This window comes from Drosophila subobscura, chromosome U, assembly GCF_008121235.1.
Source record: "Drosophila subobscura isolate 14011-0131.10 chromosome U, UCBerk_Dsub_1.0, whole genome shotgun sequence".
In the NCBI taxonomy this organism is placed as follows: domain Eukaryota; kingdom Metazoa; phylum Arthropoda; class Insecta; order Diptera; family Drosophilidae; genus Drosophila; species Drosophila subobscura.
The window spans coordinates 18,172,896-18,190,026 of NC_048534.1; the positions used below are offsets into that span (position 1 = coordinate 18,172,896).

Consider the following 17,131-nt stretch of genomic DNA (forward strand, 5'->3'; position numbering starts at 1 on the left):
CTCTGGCCGCTCAGCCACTGGCCCTGGGGGGGGTTATTAAAAACCTAAATTTATTATTTCAAGAAAGATGAATTAGGTTCACTTTTTGCTTCGTTTTTTATACATCAAAAACTTACCAACAATACGCTGACGATTTTTCTCCCCACAGCAGTCCGAACTTTCACCACTAAACGAATCAATTACTCAACTTATTTTGTTGTTTAAACTTTTGCCCATAAGTAACACAATCCGCTTAGATCTGTTCAATTTATTTTTGTAGCGCCACAACAATAAGAGAAAATTTACTTCCATGGAACTTTGCTCGCTCTCTCTTCACGCAAAAGTTTTGTTTCTTTCTGTTTGCAGGCGTGGCCCCCGAAAGCATTTAATAATGTAAGGCGATTCCGAGACTAAGACTAGGACTTGCCACACAGTGTAATTACACACGAGAGTTCAGCGCGAGCAACAGGAAGGAAGAGGAGGGAAGCAGTACAAGAACGTCCAACAAGTTGTCTCCAGAACGCAACCCCACGCAACCCCACGGGCTCGAACTCAAACTCAAACACAACTCAAATCCCCCACACACGCTCTCGCTGTCCGTTGCGACGCGTCGCTCTTTCACTTGCACACAAGCAACAGCCACAACAACAACCCAAACGGGACTCAACATAGAGGAGAGAGAGTAAGCAGCAAAAACGGCCACCGTGGATACCAAAGCGCTGCGCAGTTCAGCCGCCACTGTGAAAGCGACAGAGACGCCGTCGTCGCTGCCGCCGGCACCGGCACCGGCATTGTCGCTGGCAATCTGTCAGCCGCCCCCACCCACACCGCCCTATCAGCGGCTAACCAAAGCGCTGCAATGCGATCCCCGCTGCGGACACGAGGTGAGTGCAATCTGAGGTGGGTGGGCGTGAGGCGGGAGTTAATGGGCAGGGGCCAACAAGGCACAACTACCGCTAACAGGCGATTCTCTAGCAGCAAATTTGAGGTAAAGTAAACGTAAATGTATCAATCTCTGTACTCTTAATTGTACTCTTAAATAAGTGTAAAACGGGAAGAGGGAAGGGGAAGGGGAAATGTGTACATTTCTAAGTGATTTTAAAAGGGGAACACTTCAATTCTACAGTTCTAGTTCTTAAGGTGCTTCTGTGCATCGGCTTAACATTTCACACAAACAATAACAACTCTGCACAGAACATCAAACTGATTTAGATGTGCTTTGAGCTTTCAGCTATGTCTGTCTCGTTCTGCCCTCTGTCTGATCAAAGCTGCATGCAAAATTCTGCAGCTGCAGCGGCCCTCTCTCTGAGAAACCGCCTGAGTTACTCTCTCAGCTTTGCGATGGGTCCGCGTGCGCTACCTGCGTGCGGAGCAGGTAGTTTTAAGCGATCAACGGTAATAAAGAGAGGAGAATAGGCTTTGCTGTGTGTTTTAACCCGTTACATATTTTTCCTTAATAGGATCCAATGATTATTTTCTGGGAAGCAAGCCATAAATCTTTGACTTTACTTCTAGTACTAAAAGAAAGCTCAAATTTGATTAGTTTTCAGCTAAAGTTTATTTGGCAAAAACATGTGAAAAACATTTGAAAAGTTTGCAAGAATAGGGACAAGTTATATGTATTAGTAAAAGTTGAAAGAATTTTCCAAATATTTTACTCATTAAAAAGTCAACAAAAAAGTTGTACAAGAACTCGCATGGTCAAAGTCAAAAGTTTAGGGAGTGGCAGGAGATGGAAATTTGTATAAAATTGCAACAATTTGAAGTCGAAAATTAGGTAGGTTTTATGAGCAAGATGAAGATTTACTTTGAAAAGGTAAATTAAATTAAATTAAATTTACTTTAAGTTTGAGCTAAAATATTCATGAATTAAAATGGAACCACAAGTTTCAATATGAAGCAGAAAGTACTTAGGCTTAGGCGGCGAAAATCAGCTTAGAAAAATGAAATCCTATAATCTTATAAGCTCTTAATGCAAATATTAAATAAAAGCACTTTCATGTGTCCACACGCGTTAGCTCAAGGATTTCTAATCTTTCTAATCTAGAGTAAAGCATATTAAGGCAGATTCTTTCCACAATTTCTAAGCATTCATCGCCCAACAAATAAATTTCCACTTGGCCCAGTTTGCTGGTGTCAAAAGCATCTAATTGGCAGGGACACAAATTGTAGACTCACAAAGTCCATGTCATGTCGTAGAATGGGAAATGGGCAACGGGAACGGGAAACTTATTGTGCCAGATTTTCGTGTCCTTGCCGATGATGAATGGGCGCTGCTCATACGAGTATGCAGGAGACCTGGCACAAAAAGAGTTCACCTCTGACATGCTGACGTCACAGCGGCAGTCTAGGCCAGTCCAGGTCCATGTGCAGTTTGCAGCTCCTGGCCATTGTCGCCTTTGCCTTGTGTTAGCTAATACACAAACCATCGGCAGCAGCGCTGCAATTATGCGGAGGTTCAAGGCTAATTTGCTTGTGCACCAATGGAAATGGCTTTGAAAGGGATACGAGGGGGGGTGGCAGGGATTACATTCCGTGTATGTGTGAGCGCATTCACCGTGGAATTCAGCAGGGGCAGGGGCTGGGGCAGGGGTGCACCCTTTGTATGTGCGCGTGTGACCGAATGCAAGGCAACCGCATTACGTATACGCCGCATTTCGTTGCGTTTCGCCTTAATTAACGCCCACACTGCCGCCTCTCGATGGCTTAAAAGGTGGATTAAGCTACACAGAGAGAGCGGGAATAAAAAATAAAAAAAAACAAGAGGAGAAGGTGGGGGCTTTGGCAGCAGAGGCTTTTAATACACTTGGAGAAACATAAAAAAATGTGCGGCAAACGGGAAACTTTTGAATGTACTTTGCAGTAGAAAAATAAAAGAGGTGTAGATAATTTAACAAATAATATTTAATAAATAATAAAACCCACAAAATAATTTTTAACAATTAATTGTCAGCGGTCGGGTGACTGGAAATGAACAAAAAATGATGCATTTATCAGAGCATTATTCGATCTTTCATTGAATAGATTTTATAAATATTATTTGAAACTGAAATAGCTATAAATTGAATGCTTAAACATTTTTCCATGACAAATACAAGGCAATGCTTTTCATTTACATTTAGTTTTGCCATCAATCACTTCTCTTTGCACTTAACAAAAATTTGGACAAACTTAGCATAAAAACCAACAGCAGGACATAGTTTTTATCAACTGAAAATGCTGCTGCTAATCATTTAAATATTATACATGAATATACTCGACATATCCTCGTTTCACTCAGAAAAGTGTACAGCAAAAAAGCAACAATCAAAAATAGCCAGCTGCAAAGCAACAAGCAACATGCATCACCAAGTGGCAAGTGGCAAGTGTAAGCAACGTTAAGTGCAGCCACAGTTCAAATTACATTAACAAAAAAACAAAAAAAAACGCTGCCCCCTTGACCTTGACTAATTGTGAGTGCAGCAAACAAGAGCGATGAGGGCGATGTCGAGGGCGAGGGCACAGGCACTGCCACAGGGCACTTTTCTGAGACCACAATTCAGCGCACACTCAAAATGGGGAATAAATTACGTATACGGCCAACAAGTTTCGGGGCCGCTGGGGCAGTCAATGTTAATTGTTACAACATGTGGACACAACACACAACAAATATGAGTGTAATCGCTGCCAGCTCAAGGTGCCAGTGGGACATTTGGCCCTGATGGAAATCAAACAAGGAAGTTCCTCACACTTTCCTTCACTTGAGGAAAAGCGGAGCGTGTGCTTTGGGCAAACAATTAATTGAATGTGAAATGCATGCTTGGACTAGTCTAATTTATGATGCTTGTGGGAATTTCCTTTACATATTTTTGTGCAGATTTTATTTTATTTTAGTTGACAAACCAAAGTTCAAACCGAAGCCCACACCAGAGCCAAAACCAAAGAAGTCATTGATGAATAAATTAGATTGTGGCAGAGACAAATTGTTTATGAATTGATTGGCAAACAAAAATGAAAAGCAAGAGCCTAGAATCCAAGTTTATTTTACTTTTGTGGTGGTAACAGAAAGCTGTGGGAATTTTAGAGTATGATTTAATTATATCAAAGCCATGACAAAATGCAGAAATATCATTTAAAAGTTTAAATTTTAAATCGATGAAATATTTCTATAATTTCTATTAAATATACAACATATTTCTGCCCCTCCTAATCATTAGTTTCCCTCACGCTCCTATCTTCCAGGTGACCATTGGTCGTCGCATTGGTCTCTACAGATTCTGTGGCGACATCGGTCGCGGCAACTTCTCAAAAGTCAAATTGGCTGTGCATCAGCTAACGCGTGGTAAGTGCTAGAACAAAAGGGATTGCCATTGTTTAAACTTATATTAATAAACATTTAATTTGGCAGACAAAGTGGCCATTAAGGTGGTGGATCTGGATCGTGCTGGACTCGATGCCAAGGCGCTGCGCATGCTCTCCAGCGAGATAGCCACACTCGAGTGTGTTCATCATCCAAATATATTGAGGTAAGTCCTTGAGAAATGTGTAGTTCCCTGTCTAACAGTTCCCTTTAGGCTCTTTGAGGTGGTGGAGACCTTGGGCCGTGTCTATTTGGTCACCGAGTGGATACGCGGCGGTGAGCTGTACAATCACATCACCCAAGGCGGTCCACTGAGGGAGATACACGCGGCGCCGCTCTTCAAGCAGCTGCTGCTGGCTGTCAAGCATATGGTAGGCTATGAAATTGAAGCCTTATTTATTAATTTTAATCATAACTTCCACTCACAGCACAGTCTTGGCTATGTGCATCGCGATATTAAGGCGGAGAATGTGCTGCTGCTGTCCGAGGATCGCCTCAAGCTGGCCGACTTTGGTTTCAGCACACAACTCATCAATGGCAAGTCCTTTTATAACCAAACTTTAGCCACATGTTCAACCATTTGTTAACCCCCCTTCAGGTGCCAATCAAAAGCTGGATACATTTTGTGGCTCACCGCCCTATGCCGCGCCCGAGCTCTTCTCCGATGATCATTACATAGGCGCACCCGTGGATGTCTGGGCCTTGGGCATTCTGCTGTACTTTATGGTCGTTGGAAACATGCCTTTCCGGGCACCCACCATACCCGGCCTCAAGTCAGCTATACTTAAGGGCGATTATCTGCTGCCGGGACAACTCAGTTTGCCATGCATAAGACTAATACGTGAGCCGCTTAAAGAGAGATTTTCCCGCTTAATTTTATATATTTTCCCTTGCCCCACACAGAGCGCGTTCTGATACACATACCCGCCCAGCGGCCCACCATCGATGACATGCTGAACAGTCAGTTTGTGACGTGCCCCAAACTCAGCGCCGATCTCATGCAGTACGAGATTAATTTGCACAGCAAACCCGTCAAGCGTTCCATCTTTTGGGTGCGCACCAAGTCGCATCGCTTGAGGAAGTCCGCCTCGTTGCGCGATCGCTACGCGGAGGTGGTCAAGAAGCCGGCCATCAGCATGAACACGCGACAGCAGGACGAAATGTTTGTGCAGAACTTCCTGCAGCCCATTGAGCTGGGGCATGAGCTGCTGCTGCAGCCACCAAACCATCTGAAGGAAGCCACCGCGGAGCCTGTGAAACGCCCCGCCAGGCGTTATCTGCTCTGCGGCACGCTCAAGAAAAAGGTCACGCCCATGGAAACGGAGCCCGAGAAGCAGCTCTCGACAGCAGCTAAGATAAATCCCTGGAACGTGGAGGTGGCCGAGGATTGTCCGCTGTTCAAGAACTACGACGCGGAGACGGGCAGCTGTGTGATGCTGCCCACAGCCACCGAAGATCTCAGCCAGTTGGGCGCCCTCGAGTTCGAGGCACGCCAGCTGCTGTCCGAGCTGGGACTCTCCTCCGAGATGCTGCTCAATGCGCGACAGAGTGGCCCGCGCTCGGACATCATTGGCGCCTATCGCATTGTGGTGAATCGACTGCAAAAACAATCCTGGCTGGCGCGCAAGCACGTGGAAATGGCGCTGCACAGTGAGCCCAAGGTGGAGAAGCGCATCGAACGCTCCTGCTGCATACTCTAAAGGGGGTTTTCTGCTGGAAAAACCTGTTGAATGTTTATAAATTACTCAAATGGTTCTGGGGAGAGCTGGAGAAGGTTTCCTTAACCCCTGTGGGTAGTAGAACTTGACTTTTCATAGCATACTTAGTGGGGCAGCAGAGGAATTTTTGTGAAAAGAAAGGCATAAATGTTCCATAATTAATTTGTTTTTATAGAAAAGATTGCTCAAAATTTCACGCACTTTCGAGTATCAATTGGCGTGAAGAAACCACTAAGAAATAGCAACAACTCTCAGACAGATCTCTCAATCTGCGCTGCACTGCCCAAAAGAAACAACAGCCTTGGGCTCTAGCCACGAAATTTCCACTAGAATTGAATGCCATTGGGGGGGAAGGAACATCTCAGCCACAGAACCTGCCACAGGCCATGCCCAATTAGTGTCAATTTTTGTCCCAGCTGCAGCTGCAGCTGCAGTCGGTAGAAGTTCTTACGGTTATTGTTAGTGTTAGACAACACCCGATTTTCCTTCCTTGGTTTCGTTCCTCATGACGGCGCAGCATAGCGAGAAAAGTTCCTTATTTTGTGTAGGTTTTTGTGTTCTGTTACAGCCGCAGGCGATTAGTGAAAATTGATCTAAAAATAAAATACATAAATATACATATTACATACATATAAATTACACATAGCTATTACCATACATATACATAAACATATATATAATATATAGTCCAAGTATTATGTATTTAGTTGTTGGTCCATTTTTGAGCATAAATATACAGAAATATGAATTATGAAACCCCCGCTCCATGTACAACGGTTGCATAAAAATGTTTTTAATTTGATCATCAAAGAGCATGAACAGTTTGTGTGTTGTGTGTGTCTCCCCCCTTGTGGAGCATAAAGCAGCATTTTATGAAAAGAAATCGTATATTGGTACAAATCGGAAACATTTTTAATAGCTAAGTCTCGAACCCCAACGTCTCATCGCCGTCGGCAAAGGTGTATGCTTATGGTGTGAGTCTCTGCTCTGCCACTCTCCTGTGTAATCACTTATTGCGGCTTTGCCTCACACCCCTACCATATGCACACACCTTGCACGCACTCTATTTAGCCTTATTTTATTGCATTTGCAGCATCCGTTAACGCCGCCCGCTCTCTGCTCTGCCGCCATCGCTGCTCCACTTTCGCGCTTATTGTTGTTGCTTTTGTTCTGTTTTGGCGCAGGCGTCGACTGAGGCGCGCGCTCACTCTCTCTCTCACTCAAACGGCGGCTCTCTCACTGGTTTTGCTGCTGCCGGCAGCGTCGCCTTCTCTTGCGCTTTCTTCTGTGGAGTACAACGGGATTGATAAGACATTGAATGTTGAGTAGAAATGTTGAGTGAGAATGTTGCAAACGAGTGGAAATGTTGAGTGAGAATGTTGCAAACGAGTGGAAATAGCAGGAAATCTTTTGGATTTATAATTTTTAGACTTTTAGGACTTTTTAATGTAGAAAAAAAAAAAATAATTGCATAATGAGGTAATATATTCTAACTCTATTTTGTTCATTCCCTTATTTCCCCTCACTCACCCACTATGGCAAACGAATCCGAATCTGAGGCGCCTGCCGGCCAGTCAATATCCGGCATTGTCGGCCACTCAATATCCTCCGCCGTATCCCAGTCCACGGCGCGCGTTTGACTGATCTCGAAGAGCGCCGGCGTGCACATGCCCAGCACCTCCTGCCGCAGTTTGTCGAGCAGCTGCTGAAAGCTGTCACTGGTCTTGCACAGAAAGCAAACGGCCAGCGAGGGATCCATGGCGGAGAAGCTCAGCCGCGCTGCATGCTTGTGATGGTAGGTCTCGTCGTGTTCTTGTTCGCCCGGGCTAAGTTTCTGCCCCACAGCGCCCGTTCGTTGCGTGGTGTGTGGATCGAGGTAGAGCACTTCATCCTCGACGTAACCCAGGAAGTACAGAGCCTGATTTGGACGGCCACCGATCATGCCACAGCTGCTGTCGAGCTCGAGGCAGCGCTTTAGCGCTGGTATATAAATGGGATTAATGTCGCTGATGCCCAGTCGGAGAGGGATGATGAGTAGCAGTGGCTTCCAGGCATCGCCCTCGAGGCAGAGGGAATCTATGGAGCAAGAGCAGAGGCATAAGTTTGGTTGCTGTGGGTTTCTCCTTCTCTGGCATTCACTCACAGACATCATCGAGCACCACGGTGCTGTCCATGGCCACATGGACCAGCAGCGAGCACCAGTCATCGAAGAGCACGAGTTTTCTGCAAGGTACAAGCTCAGATTAAAGTCTCTCCATCGTAATTCTCTCCTCCCCAACTCACTTGAGAATCTGCGCCACTGTATTGGGTCCCAGCCACTCGCCCACCGCCTTGTTCTGCGACTCGCCCATCAGCGCGATCTGATGTATGGAGTAGTAGCTCTTGCGCACATCTTCAAAGCGATTTACAATCTTGAGGTAGGTGGCATCCTGGCACTCGGGTGTCCAGAACCAATCGCGTCCCAGGTGCAGCTCAATCAGCGCCTGAGCGAGCACCATCTGGCCGCAGCGCAGCATGCAGCCCCAGCCTTTGTCCGTGGTCAGCTGCACCTCACCCAAGGGCATGAAACCATGGCGATAGGTGCACCACAGACGGGACTGTATGTCCCTGCGGATGACATCGAGTTCTGGGGAGAGTCAAAGACAAAAATGATTCCCTTTTGAGTTGTTTCCTCTGTCTGCCACTCACCCTGTATGGCATTGTAGCGCTTGCCCAGCACCCACACATCTGTATTCCTTTTGGGTATATCCTCTGGCTCGCCGCTGCCCACTGCCTGGCCCACGGCACTGGCCAGCACGCTGTCCGGCCCTAGATACGCCTCAAAGACGCTCTCCATGATACGCGTTAGCTGATCGGCGAGGATAACCAGCATGGATGGAGGCGCAGTCCTAGAAATCCACTGCCAGCGTCAGTCGTTTCCACTTCCGTTGCGTTTTCCGTTAATTGCCTGCCAATGACGTATCGGTTTGATGCTGCCTCTGCCTGCTTCGTGCTGCGTGCTGCGAGCTGCCTGCTGCTGCCTTTGTTTTGGCCTTTTGTTGACGCCTCCGCTGCGTCCTGCTCCCAACAGCCTGGTGCTGTCACAGCAAATGCATTGGTTCTTGGCAGTGTCTGGCGCTGATTACAAACGTAATAAAACACCTTTTACTCGTCTTTTCTGCATAAACTTTGTATTTTTTTTCTATGACTGAATTGATTATAACGATAACAACAGCGACGTCGCTGCGCTGCCACGACATACCCGCACAGTACCGCAACCCTCAAAAATATACCAAAATATACCTTCACATTTCTTAAATATACCGTAATTATCCGAGTCGTAAATCATTTTCCTCGATTTTGATATTCCATTTAATAATAATAGGCAACTAGAACTCTCAGCGCTAAAACTATAATTTTATCCGATTGATGAGTTAATTCTTCACAAATTGGCTATGTTTGAGAGCTTCCATTTATTGGATTTTTTACAAAATAAGTTTCAAACTAAAAAGGTGAGTAGAAAATATATTAGCAGAAAACGTAAAATGTAACGTAAGTGGTCACGTTATTTGACTACTTGTTGCTTGCCACGGGGGTGGCCTTTTTAAACCCAATTTTCATTAATTAATGTCACAAATGAGTTCTTCCACCACGAAAAAGAGAAAAAAGTCCCTAGAGAGAAATTAATCTCGTGGTTGAATTATTCCTAAAAGTAAAATACCGTTAATGGTCAGCAACAAGCGACTACCCCGATAGCAACAGCAACAGCAAGAACGCAGCGCGCCAAACAGCACAAAGTGTGCCCAGGTCAAGGAGGAACCCGCCGAAGACGATGGGCCACCAAGCACCGTAAAGCTAACTAAACATTTTCAATTGCAAATTTCTTTAATAAATCATCTAGAACTAACAACAAACATCAGCATTAACACACTTTCAGTGCACAGAATTTGTTATTCAAATCGTAAAAATCATCCTCCGGCTCGGCATTGGCAGCTGCTGTGGCATCAGTCGCTGCTGTGGCTGTTGCCTCCGCTTTCCTAGCCGCCTGACGCTCCTTTTTGTAGCGCTTCTTTTGCTGTACTTTGAGGGCAGCCTGATCCACCTGCGTCTGCTTCCAGCTGGGTATGAAATCCGCACACCAATCGAACAGAAAGCAATAAAAATCAAACATCAGCTGGGAGTCGGAGAGGAGATAATGCTGCACGTGGTAACGCACATCCGGGCGATGCCTCAGCAGATCATAGAGATTGTAGAGCAAGGCGCCGCAGTAGAGCTGATTCATGCGAGGACTCGCCACTGGGTGATCAAGCAGCGAGTTCAGACCGTTGAGCTGATAGACAACCGCTTGAAACTCCGCGAAGGCATGCAGCACCGTCGTGGAGTACAGATCAAACTTCTTCTTGAAGATCTCCTGCATGTGAAAGTGGGGCAGCAGACGCTCCTGCACCAGATAACAGTCGGACTTGGGCACATGCGACATCCGCTCGGGCACGGGCAGCTCCAAGAGCGAGGGCTTCACACCACGCTTGATGCCCTCGGCCGCCTCCTTGTCCCGCACGGCGCGCTCCTGCTTGAGTATCTTGCCGAAACGCCGGTGGAAAGCTTTGACCTCACGCTCGGCGGGTATGGTGACATCGATGGTGCGCAGCACAACCAAACAGAGCAGCAGCGCATGCAGATGCAGCAGATCGCAGTGCTCCGAGCGATGCAGCCAGTAGACAATGGCCAGAAAGTACAAGCGCAGATCCTCCGGCAGGCATTCCAACCGCTCAAACAGTCGTTCCGTCTGCGCGTGCGGCACTTTGGAGTCGAAGATCGCTCTCAGATGCCGGGCATCCGGTGCGGCAGGCACAAACCTATACGCAGGCGGCTCCTCAATGGGCATCTTATAGTATCTCACATTGGTCACCCGCACAGCACGCGTCATGTAGGTATACTCAATGGGTTGGACGACACCCTCACCATTCACGCGCGGCTTTGTCTCCGCGCCCTCCACATGATGCAGCAGCGCAAATACATAGTTGAGTATGGGCAGCGCGAGCTCATTGGAGTCGTGGTGGGGAAAGTGTTCGATCTGCGGGTTATTTATGTACTTGCGCAGGTGCAGGAGGTCCACAAAGAAGCGGGAGAGGTGCACGGGATAGAGTTTGTCGAGGAACCATTGCGGGAACATTAAAGTTTTGTCTTCCACTTCGAGTTCGGGTTCGGGCTCCTCTTCTTCGTCCTCGCTGTGCGATTTGGCAGCTGCCTCGTTGTGCTCTTCCTCCTGCTGCTGCTCCTCCTCTTCCACCTCTGACAATTCCTCATCCAAGTCCAGCGCTTCCTCTGCGTCGCTCTCTTCCGCCTCACTCACCGGCTCTATGTAAGGGAAGGCATTCTCGTAGTGCGCCTCAAAGAAGTCGTACGCATGGCACAGCTCATTGGAGTAACCCTCAATGGCGGCATGCACCTGCGCCACCAGCGAATCCCTTTGCGACTGCAGGAAAACAAAAATCAGCAAAGAAAATTCAAGGAATTCCGCAGCAAAAACAAACCTTTTTCAGCCTGGATAGAACCTTGCCCAATGCCGACTCCGCTGTCTCGCCGCGCAGCCACTGGAGGGTCACCCGTATGCGTCGCTGTTGCTGCTTCAACTTCTTGCTGCGTCCCGCCTTGCCCATGCCAGCGGCAAAGAAGTTTCTAAACGCCGAACGTGCGATGTAATCGTTGCCCAAAAGCGCCGCAAACAGCGGCAGCTTCTCCGCACTGAGCGTGCCACGTCCGCACAGATGCTCCACGCGGTAGATGCAGCAATCGAGATAGTTGTAGGTCTTGCCGGGCTTTGCTGGAGGGGCAACAGCACCTGGAGCCGAGCTCTGCATGCCACCCACAATTTTGTTGGCCTTCGCTCGCTTCTCCATGTGCTTGGCCTGAGCGCGACGCAGATCCCGCGAGTCCTTGGGCTTCGAGTGCGCTTTCACCTGCTTCGTCAGCACCTTGACGGTGAGCGTGATCAGCGGGATGTACTTGACGTTGTGAATGTAGAAATCCGAGTCGTACGAGAGCACGGGACAGTTGAGTTTCCGGGCCAGCGCTGCCAGCTCGTCATCCGCCTCGAAGACGCAGCGCATGACGGGCACGCCACAGTCCTTGACGGCATCCACAAACACCTCTTTCAGGTGCAGCGGAAACAGCGTAATCGAAGCATTCGGATTGATCCGCTTGATGACGGAGATTTTGCCCCTCAGTCGCTTGCCGACGGTTCGCAGCTTGCGCTCCTCGTAGCCGCCATCCATGAGCACATAGGGCCGTATGTTGCACTCGTCCAGCACCTGAAAGAACTGCACCACAGCGCGATAGAAGTCATCGTAGTCACCGCCAAAGGCCGAGTAGCAGCCGGTGACATCTTTGTACAAATTGCAGGCCAAGTTGTCGCCATCGATGACCAGGGCCGTGGAGTGCAGCTCGAACGGCTTCAGATAGATCTCAGCGCGTTGCGCTATATAGCTGGTAAGGCCGCGTACTCCCATAATCCCTGCACTTGTTGCGTGCTGATTGCAATTTTGTTTATTTTCGGTTTTTTTCTCAGCTGTAGCGAGCGCGTGTTGGGAGGCAGTGGGACTGTTTGGCAGCGATAAGAAATACTGTCCAAAAGAAATACTAGACGAGCGAATGCCTATTTTGAACTAAAAATACCATTAAACGTATAATTTTTTAGCTTTATTATTTCGCAATGTTTTTAAAAAAAAATAGCTGGTTTTAACAATCTTGTACATACATAAATAGAGCTGGATCGATGTTTTTATTAACTTCAGAAATTCGATGTATCTTTTTTAACTCTTGCACAGTGTGCGAGCACAACGAGGTAGCTGGCTCACTTCAAGTTTAGACAGCAAGACCAGAAATATTAATTTACATGTTTGGTAACCAGATATATATATTCAAATCCTAAAACCAAGCGAGCTGATGCCATAATACCTTTAAAAAGTTGCGATCACTCTCATTCCTGGGATATTTTTAAGATTATCTCAAAACTCAACATTGTAACGGAAAACTGAGCATTTCCTTTTTACACCACAATAATCAAACAATCAGGCACAAAAACATGTTACAAAGCAGCAGCGAAATGTAATATTAAATAAAAGAAATACTACATTAATATGTTTTGATACATATTTTGACAATGTGTAATTACAGTGTAGCTACCATGTAAAAAAAGATAACATTCTCTTGACCGTTAATGTTGCAACCTTATTTTATAAACAATCCAGTAAACGGAGTCCTCAAAATAAACTGGGCTATAGAAAATTTATCCATCAGTAGGGTAAAACTATATTTTCATTGCGGCGATAACAAAATAACTTGTAATATTAAATGGAATATCAATATTTAGCAATATAATGTTCATCATTCTGCTTACGATATATTTCCAAATTGAAATGGTATATTTCCGAGGGCCAGTCGCTATATTTCGTATTGTTGTGTCCACGGTCACACTGTTCACAATAACCCGCAGCGAATGTTCCGCAACGCGCAACGTAACGAAAAAAATTTCATTGTGACTGCGCTACCGACGAGTAAAAAATCATCCATCAATTTAAAAACCAAATTAATAATTGTGCACTGTTTGAGCCAACTGAGAAAACACACACACGAAATATATCACAAAAATGTTTAAAATGAAAGTGTAATTTGGAAACGCCGTCGAAAGTCGTCGAGCGCGTGCATATATACGGGTTCCGTTGGTTGGTTTTTTTTCTGCTGCCTGTGCTACCACTTTACCTTTACGTTTACCTTAACGCAGCAGCAGCAACAGCAGCAATACACTCATTTTGTTCGTGTTAATAACTTTTTTTGTGCGTCTTTGCTTTGTGGTCGCCATTCATTTCATATAGTATTATTTTTCTCTTGGATTTTTCTTCATTCGGCCGCAACAACTACAACAAAAACAACAGTAGGAGCAGCAAAAGCAGCCGCAGCAGTAGCAGAGAAACAGCAACAAGCAGACAACATGGATGAAAGAGCGAGCGCGAAGATCATCATATACTTACCGTAATCGTATCGTGAATGAATATTTTGTCTATGTGTGAGAGGCGTGCTCTACGTGTGCGTATGCGTATGCGTTTGTGTGTGTCCATGTGTGTGTGAGAGTGGGAGACCGACCCCCCAAAGCATTTAATAAATAATCGTGTGTGCAAATAAATGTTCCAAAAAGAAATTGGCCAAAACGTAGCAAAGAAAAAGTGTGAAAATTTATACCCGACTTGGATCAATCGACAATCGCCATTAAGTGCACAATCGTGTGTGGAAAAGCTCTCTCGCTTTCGGTCCATCTCGCTCTCACTCACTCTGTCTCTCGGGAGTGTGTGTTCGTTCTTCTCAGGCGATCCGTTTACTGTTTCCCGTGAGTGCGCCGTCCCGTGTCCGTGTGTATGCGTGTCTGTCCCAATCTGTCCCAAAATTTAGACAGAGTATTCCCCGTACACATCTCTCTTTGTGGAGTTTTGGAGCTGCATCAACCTACTCATTTCTTGGATACGGATCAGACTTCCATCAGGATCAGCATCAGGATCTTTTTGCAAAAGGTGCGTTATAGTGTAATAGAAATTGCATTCCCATTGGCCTGTTATCGAAGGCCATTTCCAGGAATGCCACACGGGGTTCGATGGGACTACTCCTCTCTATCACGTTTCCTGTCTTCCGCACATTTTCACACGTTTCTATTTCTTTTCCTGCAATTGCAATTTTTCGTCGCTTTTTCTTTTTTGATGATTCCCACGCCTTCCGGAGGCCTTGGGCGCAGGTTTTCAGGTAGTCGAAATTGAAAAAAAGAAACAACCCGAAAAACTCTCATTTCGTTGAAAGATTCCAGTCGGCTGAATGCCACCGTAGGTGGCCCTCTAGCCATAGAGAAAATCCCAAGAGAGAAAAGAATTGAAATGCTTTCTGGGACAGGAGGAGAAAATTAGACACACAGCAGCGAAAATTGAGTAAAATTAGCCACCCGCTGATACATTGAGCCAAATCGCTGGAAAAATATGAAAAAACACACACGAACGAACGAACACACACATGCTCAGGATATAAATCATCGTTATTATCATCTGAAACTGCAGCAGCAGCAGCGGCAATTTGGCATCAATTTGGATTAAACGCCAGGCGGTCGGGTCGGTCGATGCTGATTCAGTATCTTGGATTGCTCCCATTTTTCCGAAAACCCCATTATGTAATTTTCCCCAAGTTGCTGCTGCTGCCAAATCAGGTTGTTTGCAACACACACATGAGGTTGAAGGGTGCAAAAAGGAGGAGCAGTAGGGGAAAGTGCGACGACGATCTGGCGACCGCCGACAGTTGCCAGCAATTTCCGGCGCTTATATTTTTTTTGGCAACTCGAAAAAATTGAGCACAAAAGTTCATTCCAGGAGTTTCCAAATGGATAAAATGGGAGCGAATAGGCGTCGTGTCGCCACAGAGTGCCGTCTATCCGTATTCCATATTCCATTTTCCCCCCTCAACCATTTCCCAAAGTGGTTTATAGTTGTTCCTACAGCTGCTTTTGGCTGCGATTTTTATGATTTTTAGTACTAACCCTTGGGAGAGAAGTGCAATGCAAGAAGTCGACCTAATGATACCTTGGGCGGGAAAATTACTTTAAATGCACTTCTGGTAACCATTGAAAACGGAGCTTAAAATATCTAAAAAATTATTTGGGAAACCTGAAAAGTTAATATAATTATTACAAATAATAAACATTTTCTCTCCGTTGCATAATAATTCTAAATGTAATAACACCCTTGATACCCTCTGATTGATGGGTACCATAAAAAGAGTTTGAATTTCAAATAAAATCCACACACACATGCGTGGAGCAGCAGCTGCCGCTGTTTTGCTGCATTTATCTGCCTGTGTGCGTGTGTGTGTGTGTTTGTGTTTATGTCTCAAATGACACTTGCGCCAACGTCGCTGCTGCGCTGCACAATATTTCTGTAGAATTTCATAGTAGGAAGTGCAGAACCACCAGCAGCAGCAGCAATGACAACAACGACAACAACAACGCACTTGACGATTGTCCGGGACAGTGGTGGTGCTATTGTTGTCCCACTCTCACCTGCCCGCCCTGCCCAAGCAAATAGAGAGCTAGACAAAGAGAAATGTAGAGGATGGATGCACCAGGGAAGAGACTTAAGCCGTGTAGGTGTCTTCTCTCGGATATGCAGAGAATGCAAAGAAGGAAGCGATCCATCTGCAAGGGTATTAAAAGCTTCGGTTCTCATGGCTGTTCTTGCTCTAGTCTGTCGTAGCTAAACTTCCTCTCGTCGGTTTGCAATTTCCTTGGTTCTTACTCCAGTTATTTGGCTCAATTGAGCAGCAGCCCGGCAATTATTCAATTGTCTTTGATTAAATGTGCAAATTTGTCTAATGTTCTCTCTCCATCTGTCTCGCTCTTCCCGCAGTGGATTAGCGGATGTCGTCGCTTAAAGCTGCAACTAATTGCGATCCATAATTTGTCACTGATCTCACTTTCTCAATTGTGATTTGTCTGCAGTGGGACAGAGGGAGAGCAATTATGCGTCATTACACAGTACACACATGTTCATTTACCGTTATGGTACGTATCTAACGCCTGCATGCAATAAAGAAAAGAAGAAAAAACAACCATTGCAACACTATCCAACACAAGAAGAAACCTTTGGTTCTGCTTCTTGACCTACAAGCCAGCAGCAGCGAGCGACTACGCTCCCAGCTCCCAGCACTTCCTGCCCATTTTTATTTACTGTTAATTATTGTTTATTTTAAATATATGTGGGCAGAGAGCGGGTGTGATGGAGCGGGGTTGGGCGGGGCGGACCACATTGAGCATTAGCTAATAAAAGCTTGCAAACAATATTCCAAATTTCCAAATTGTTTGAAATGCAGGCCCCAGCTGGCAACAGACAACTCACACGCACACATTCACACACGCAAACTCGAAAAACCAACAAATAAAGTAATTATTTCCTTTCACAAGCTCCAAAATCGGAAAAACATAAAGAAACAGAGGGAAAACCAAAGAAGCCTCAAACCAAAAATAACATCCAATACACCCGCCCACCCCCATATACGCCACTGTGTCGGCGTCGACTTTTGTAGTTGTGTG

General features: G+C 45.9%; 4 protein-coding genes across 6 annotated transcripts in view; 2 read left to right on the plus strand and 2 right to left on the minus strand.

Annotated features, from left to right (window-relative positions):
- Positions 1-665: 665 nt before the first annotated feature.
- On the plus strand, positions 666-6,281 carry LOC117902741 (serine/threonine-protein kinase MARK1). Of its 2 annotated transcripts, none has more exons than XM_034814319.1 (7): positions 666-863; positions 4,201-4,300; positions 4,367-4,484; positions 4,533-4,689; positions 4,747-4,855; positions 4,917-5,159; positions 5,222-6,018. In XM_034814319.1, exons 3-7 carry the CDS (start codon positions 4,429-4,431, stop codon positions 6,016-6,018), a joined length of 1,362 nt encoding a protein of 453 aa, XP_034670210.1. In that variant the 5' UTR covers positions 666-863; positions 4,201-4,300; positions 4,367-4,428. The 2 variants fall into 2 exon arrangements, with proteins under 2 accessions (XP_034670210.1, XP_034670209.1); XM_034814318.1 differs by lacking the exon at positions 666-863 and adding an exon at positions 871-967 and having other exon boundaries at positions 5,222-6,281.
- A 623-nt stretch (positions 6,282-6,904) lies between these two features.
- LOC117902745 (cysteine protease ATG4B) lies at positions 6,905-9,274 on the minus strand. 2 transcript variants are annotated; one of them, XM_034814328.1, is made up of 5 exons: positions 8,725-9,274; positions 8,320-8,662; positions 8,180-8,259; positions 7,567-8,112; positions 6,905-7,321 (listed from the first exon to the last, which is right to left on the minus strand). In XM_034814328.1, exons 1-5 carry the CDS (start codon positions 8,906-8,908, stop codon positions 7,257-7,259), a joined length of 1,218 nt encoding a protein of 405 aa, XP_034670219.1. In that variant the 5' UTR covers positions 8,909-9,274; the 3' UTR covers positions 6,905-7,256. The 2 variants fall into 2 exon arrangements, with proteins under 2 accessions (XP_034670219.1, XP_034670220.1); XM_034814329.1 differs by lacking the exon at positions 8,725-9,274 and having other exon boundaries at positions 8,316-8,440.
- A 607-nt stretch (positions 9,275-9,881) lies between these two features.
- Positions 9,882-12,626, minus strand: LOC117902738 (protein asteroid). The gene is made up of 2 exons (XM_034814314.1): positions 11,550-12,626; positions 9,882-11,491 (listed from the first exon to the last, which is right to left on the minus strand). The coding sequence occupies exons 1-2, from the start codon at positions 12,522-12,524 to the stop codon at positions 9,938-9,940; spliced, it is 2,529 nt and encodes an 842-aa protein (XP_034670205.1). The 5' UTR covers positions 12,525-12,626; the 3' UTR covers positions 9,882-9,937.
- An 864-nt stretch (positions 12,627-13,490) lies between these two features.
- Positions 13,491-17,131, plus strand: part of LOC117902740 (protein Star) — a 32,414-nt gene continuing 28,773 nt past the window's right edge. The window contains exon 1 of the mRNA XM_034814317.1: positions 13,491-14,579. The gene's annotated coding sequence lies outside the window, so the exon portion shown is untranslated. The remainder of the gene's footprint in view (positions 14,580-17,131) is intronic.

Coding starts and splice junctions, on each gene's coding strand:
- LOC117902738 (XM_034814314.1), bottom strand. CDS start 12,524: ATGGGAGTACGCGGCCTTACCAGCTATATAGCGCAACGCGCTGAGATC. Junction 11,492..11,549: donor TTCTATCCAGGCTGAAAAAG/GTTTGTTTTTGC, acceptor GTTTTCCTGCAG/TCGCAAAGGGATTCGCTGGT.
- LOC117902745 (XM_034814328.1), bottom strand. CDS start 8,908: ATGCTGGTTATCCTCGCCGATCAGCTAACGCGTATCATGGAGAGCGTC. Junction 8,260..8,319: donor ACAGTGGCGCAGATTCTCAA/GTGAGTTGGGGA, acceptor TGTACCTTGCAG/AAAACTCGTGCTCTTCGATG. Junction 7,322..7,566: donor GGATTCGTTTGCCATAGTGG/GTGAGTGAGGGG, acceptor TGTACTCCACAG/AAGAAAGCGCAAGAGAAGGC.
- LOC117902741 (XM_034814318.1), top strand. CDS start 905: ATGGGCAGGGGCCAACAAGGCACAACTACCGCTAACAGGCGATTCTCT. Junction 4,485..4,532: donor CATCATCCAAATATATTGAG/GTAAGTCCTTGA, acceptor AGTTCCCTTTAG/GCTCTTTGAGGTGGTGGAGA. Junction 4,690..4,746: donor TGCTGGCTGTCAAGCATATG/GTAGGCTATGAA, acceptor TTCCACTCACAG/CACAGTCTTGGCTATGTGCA.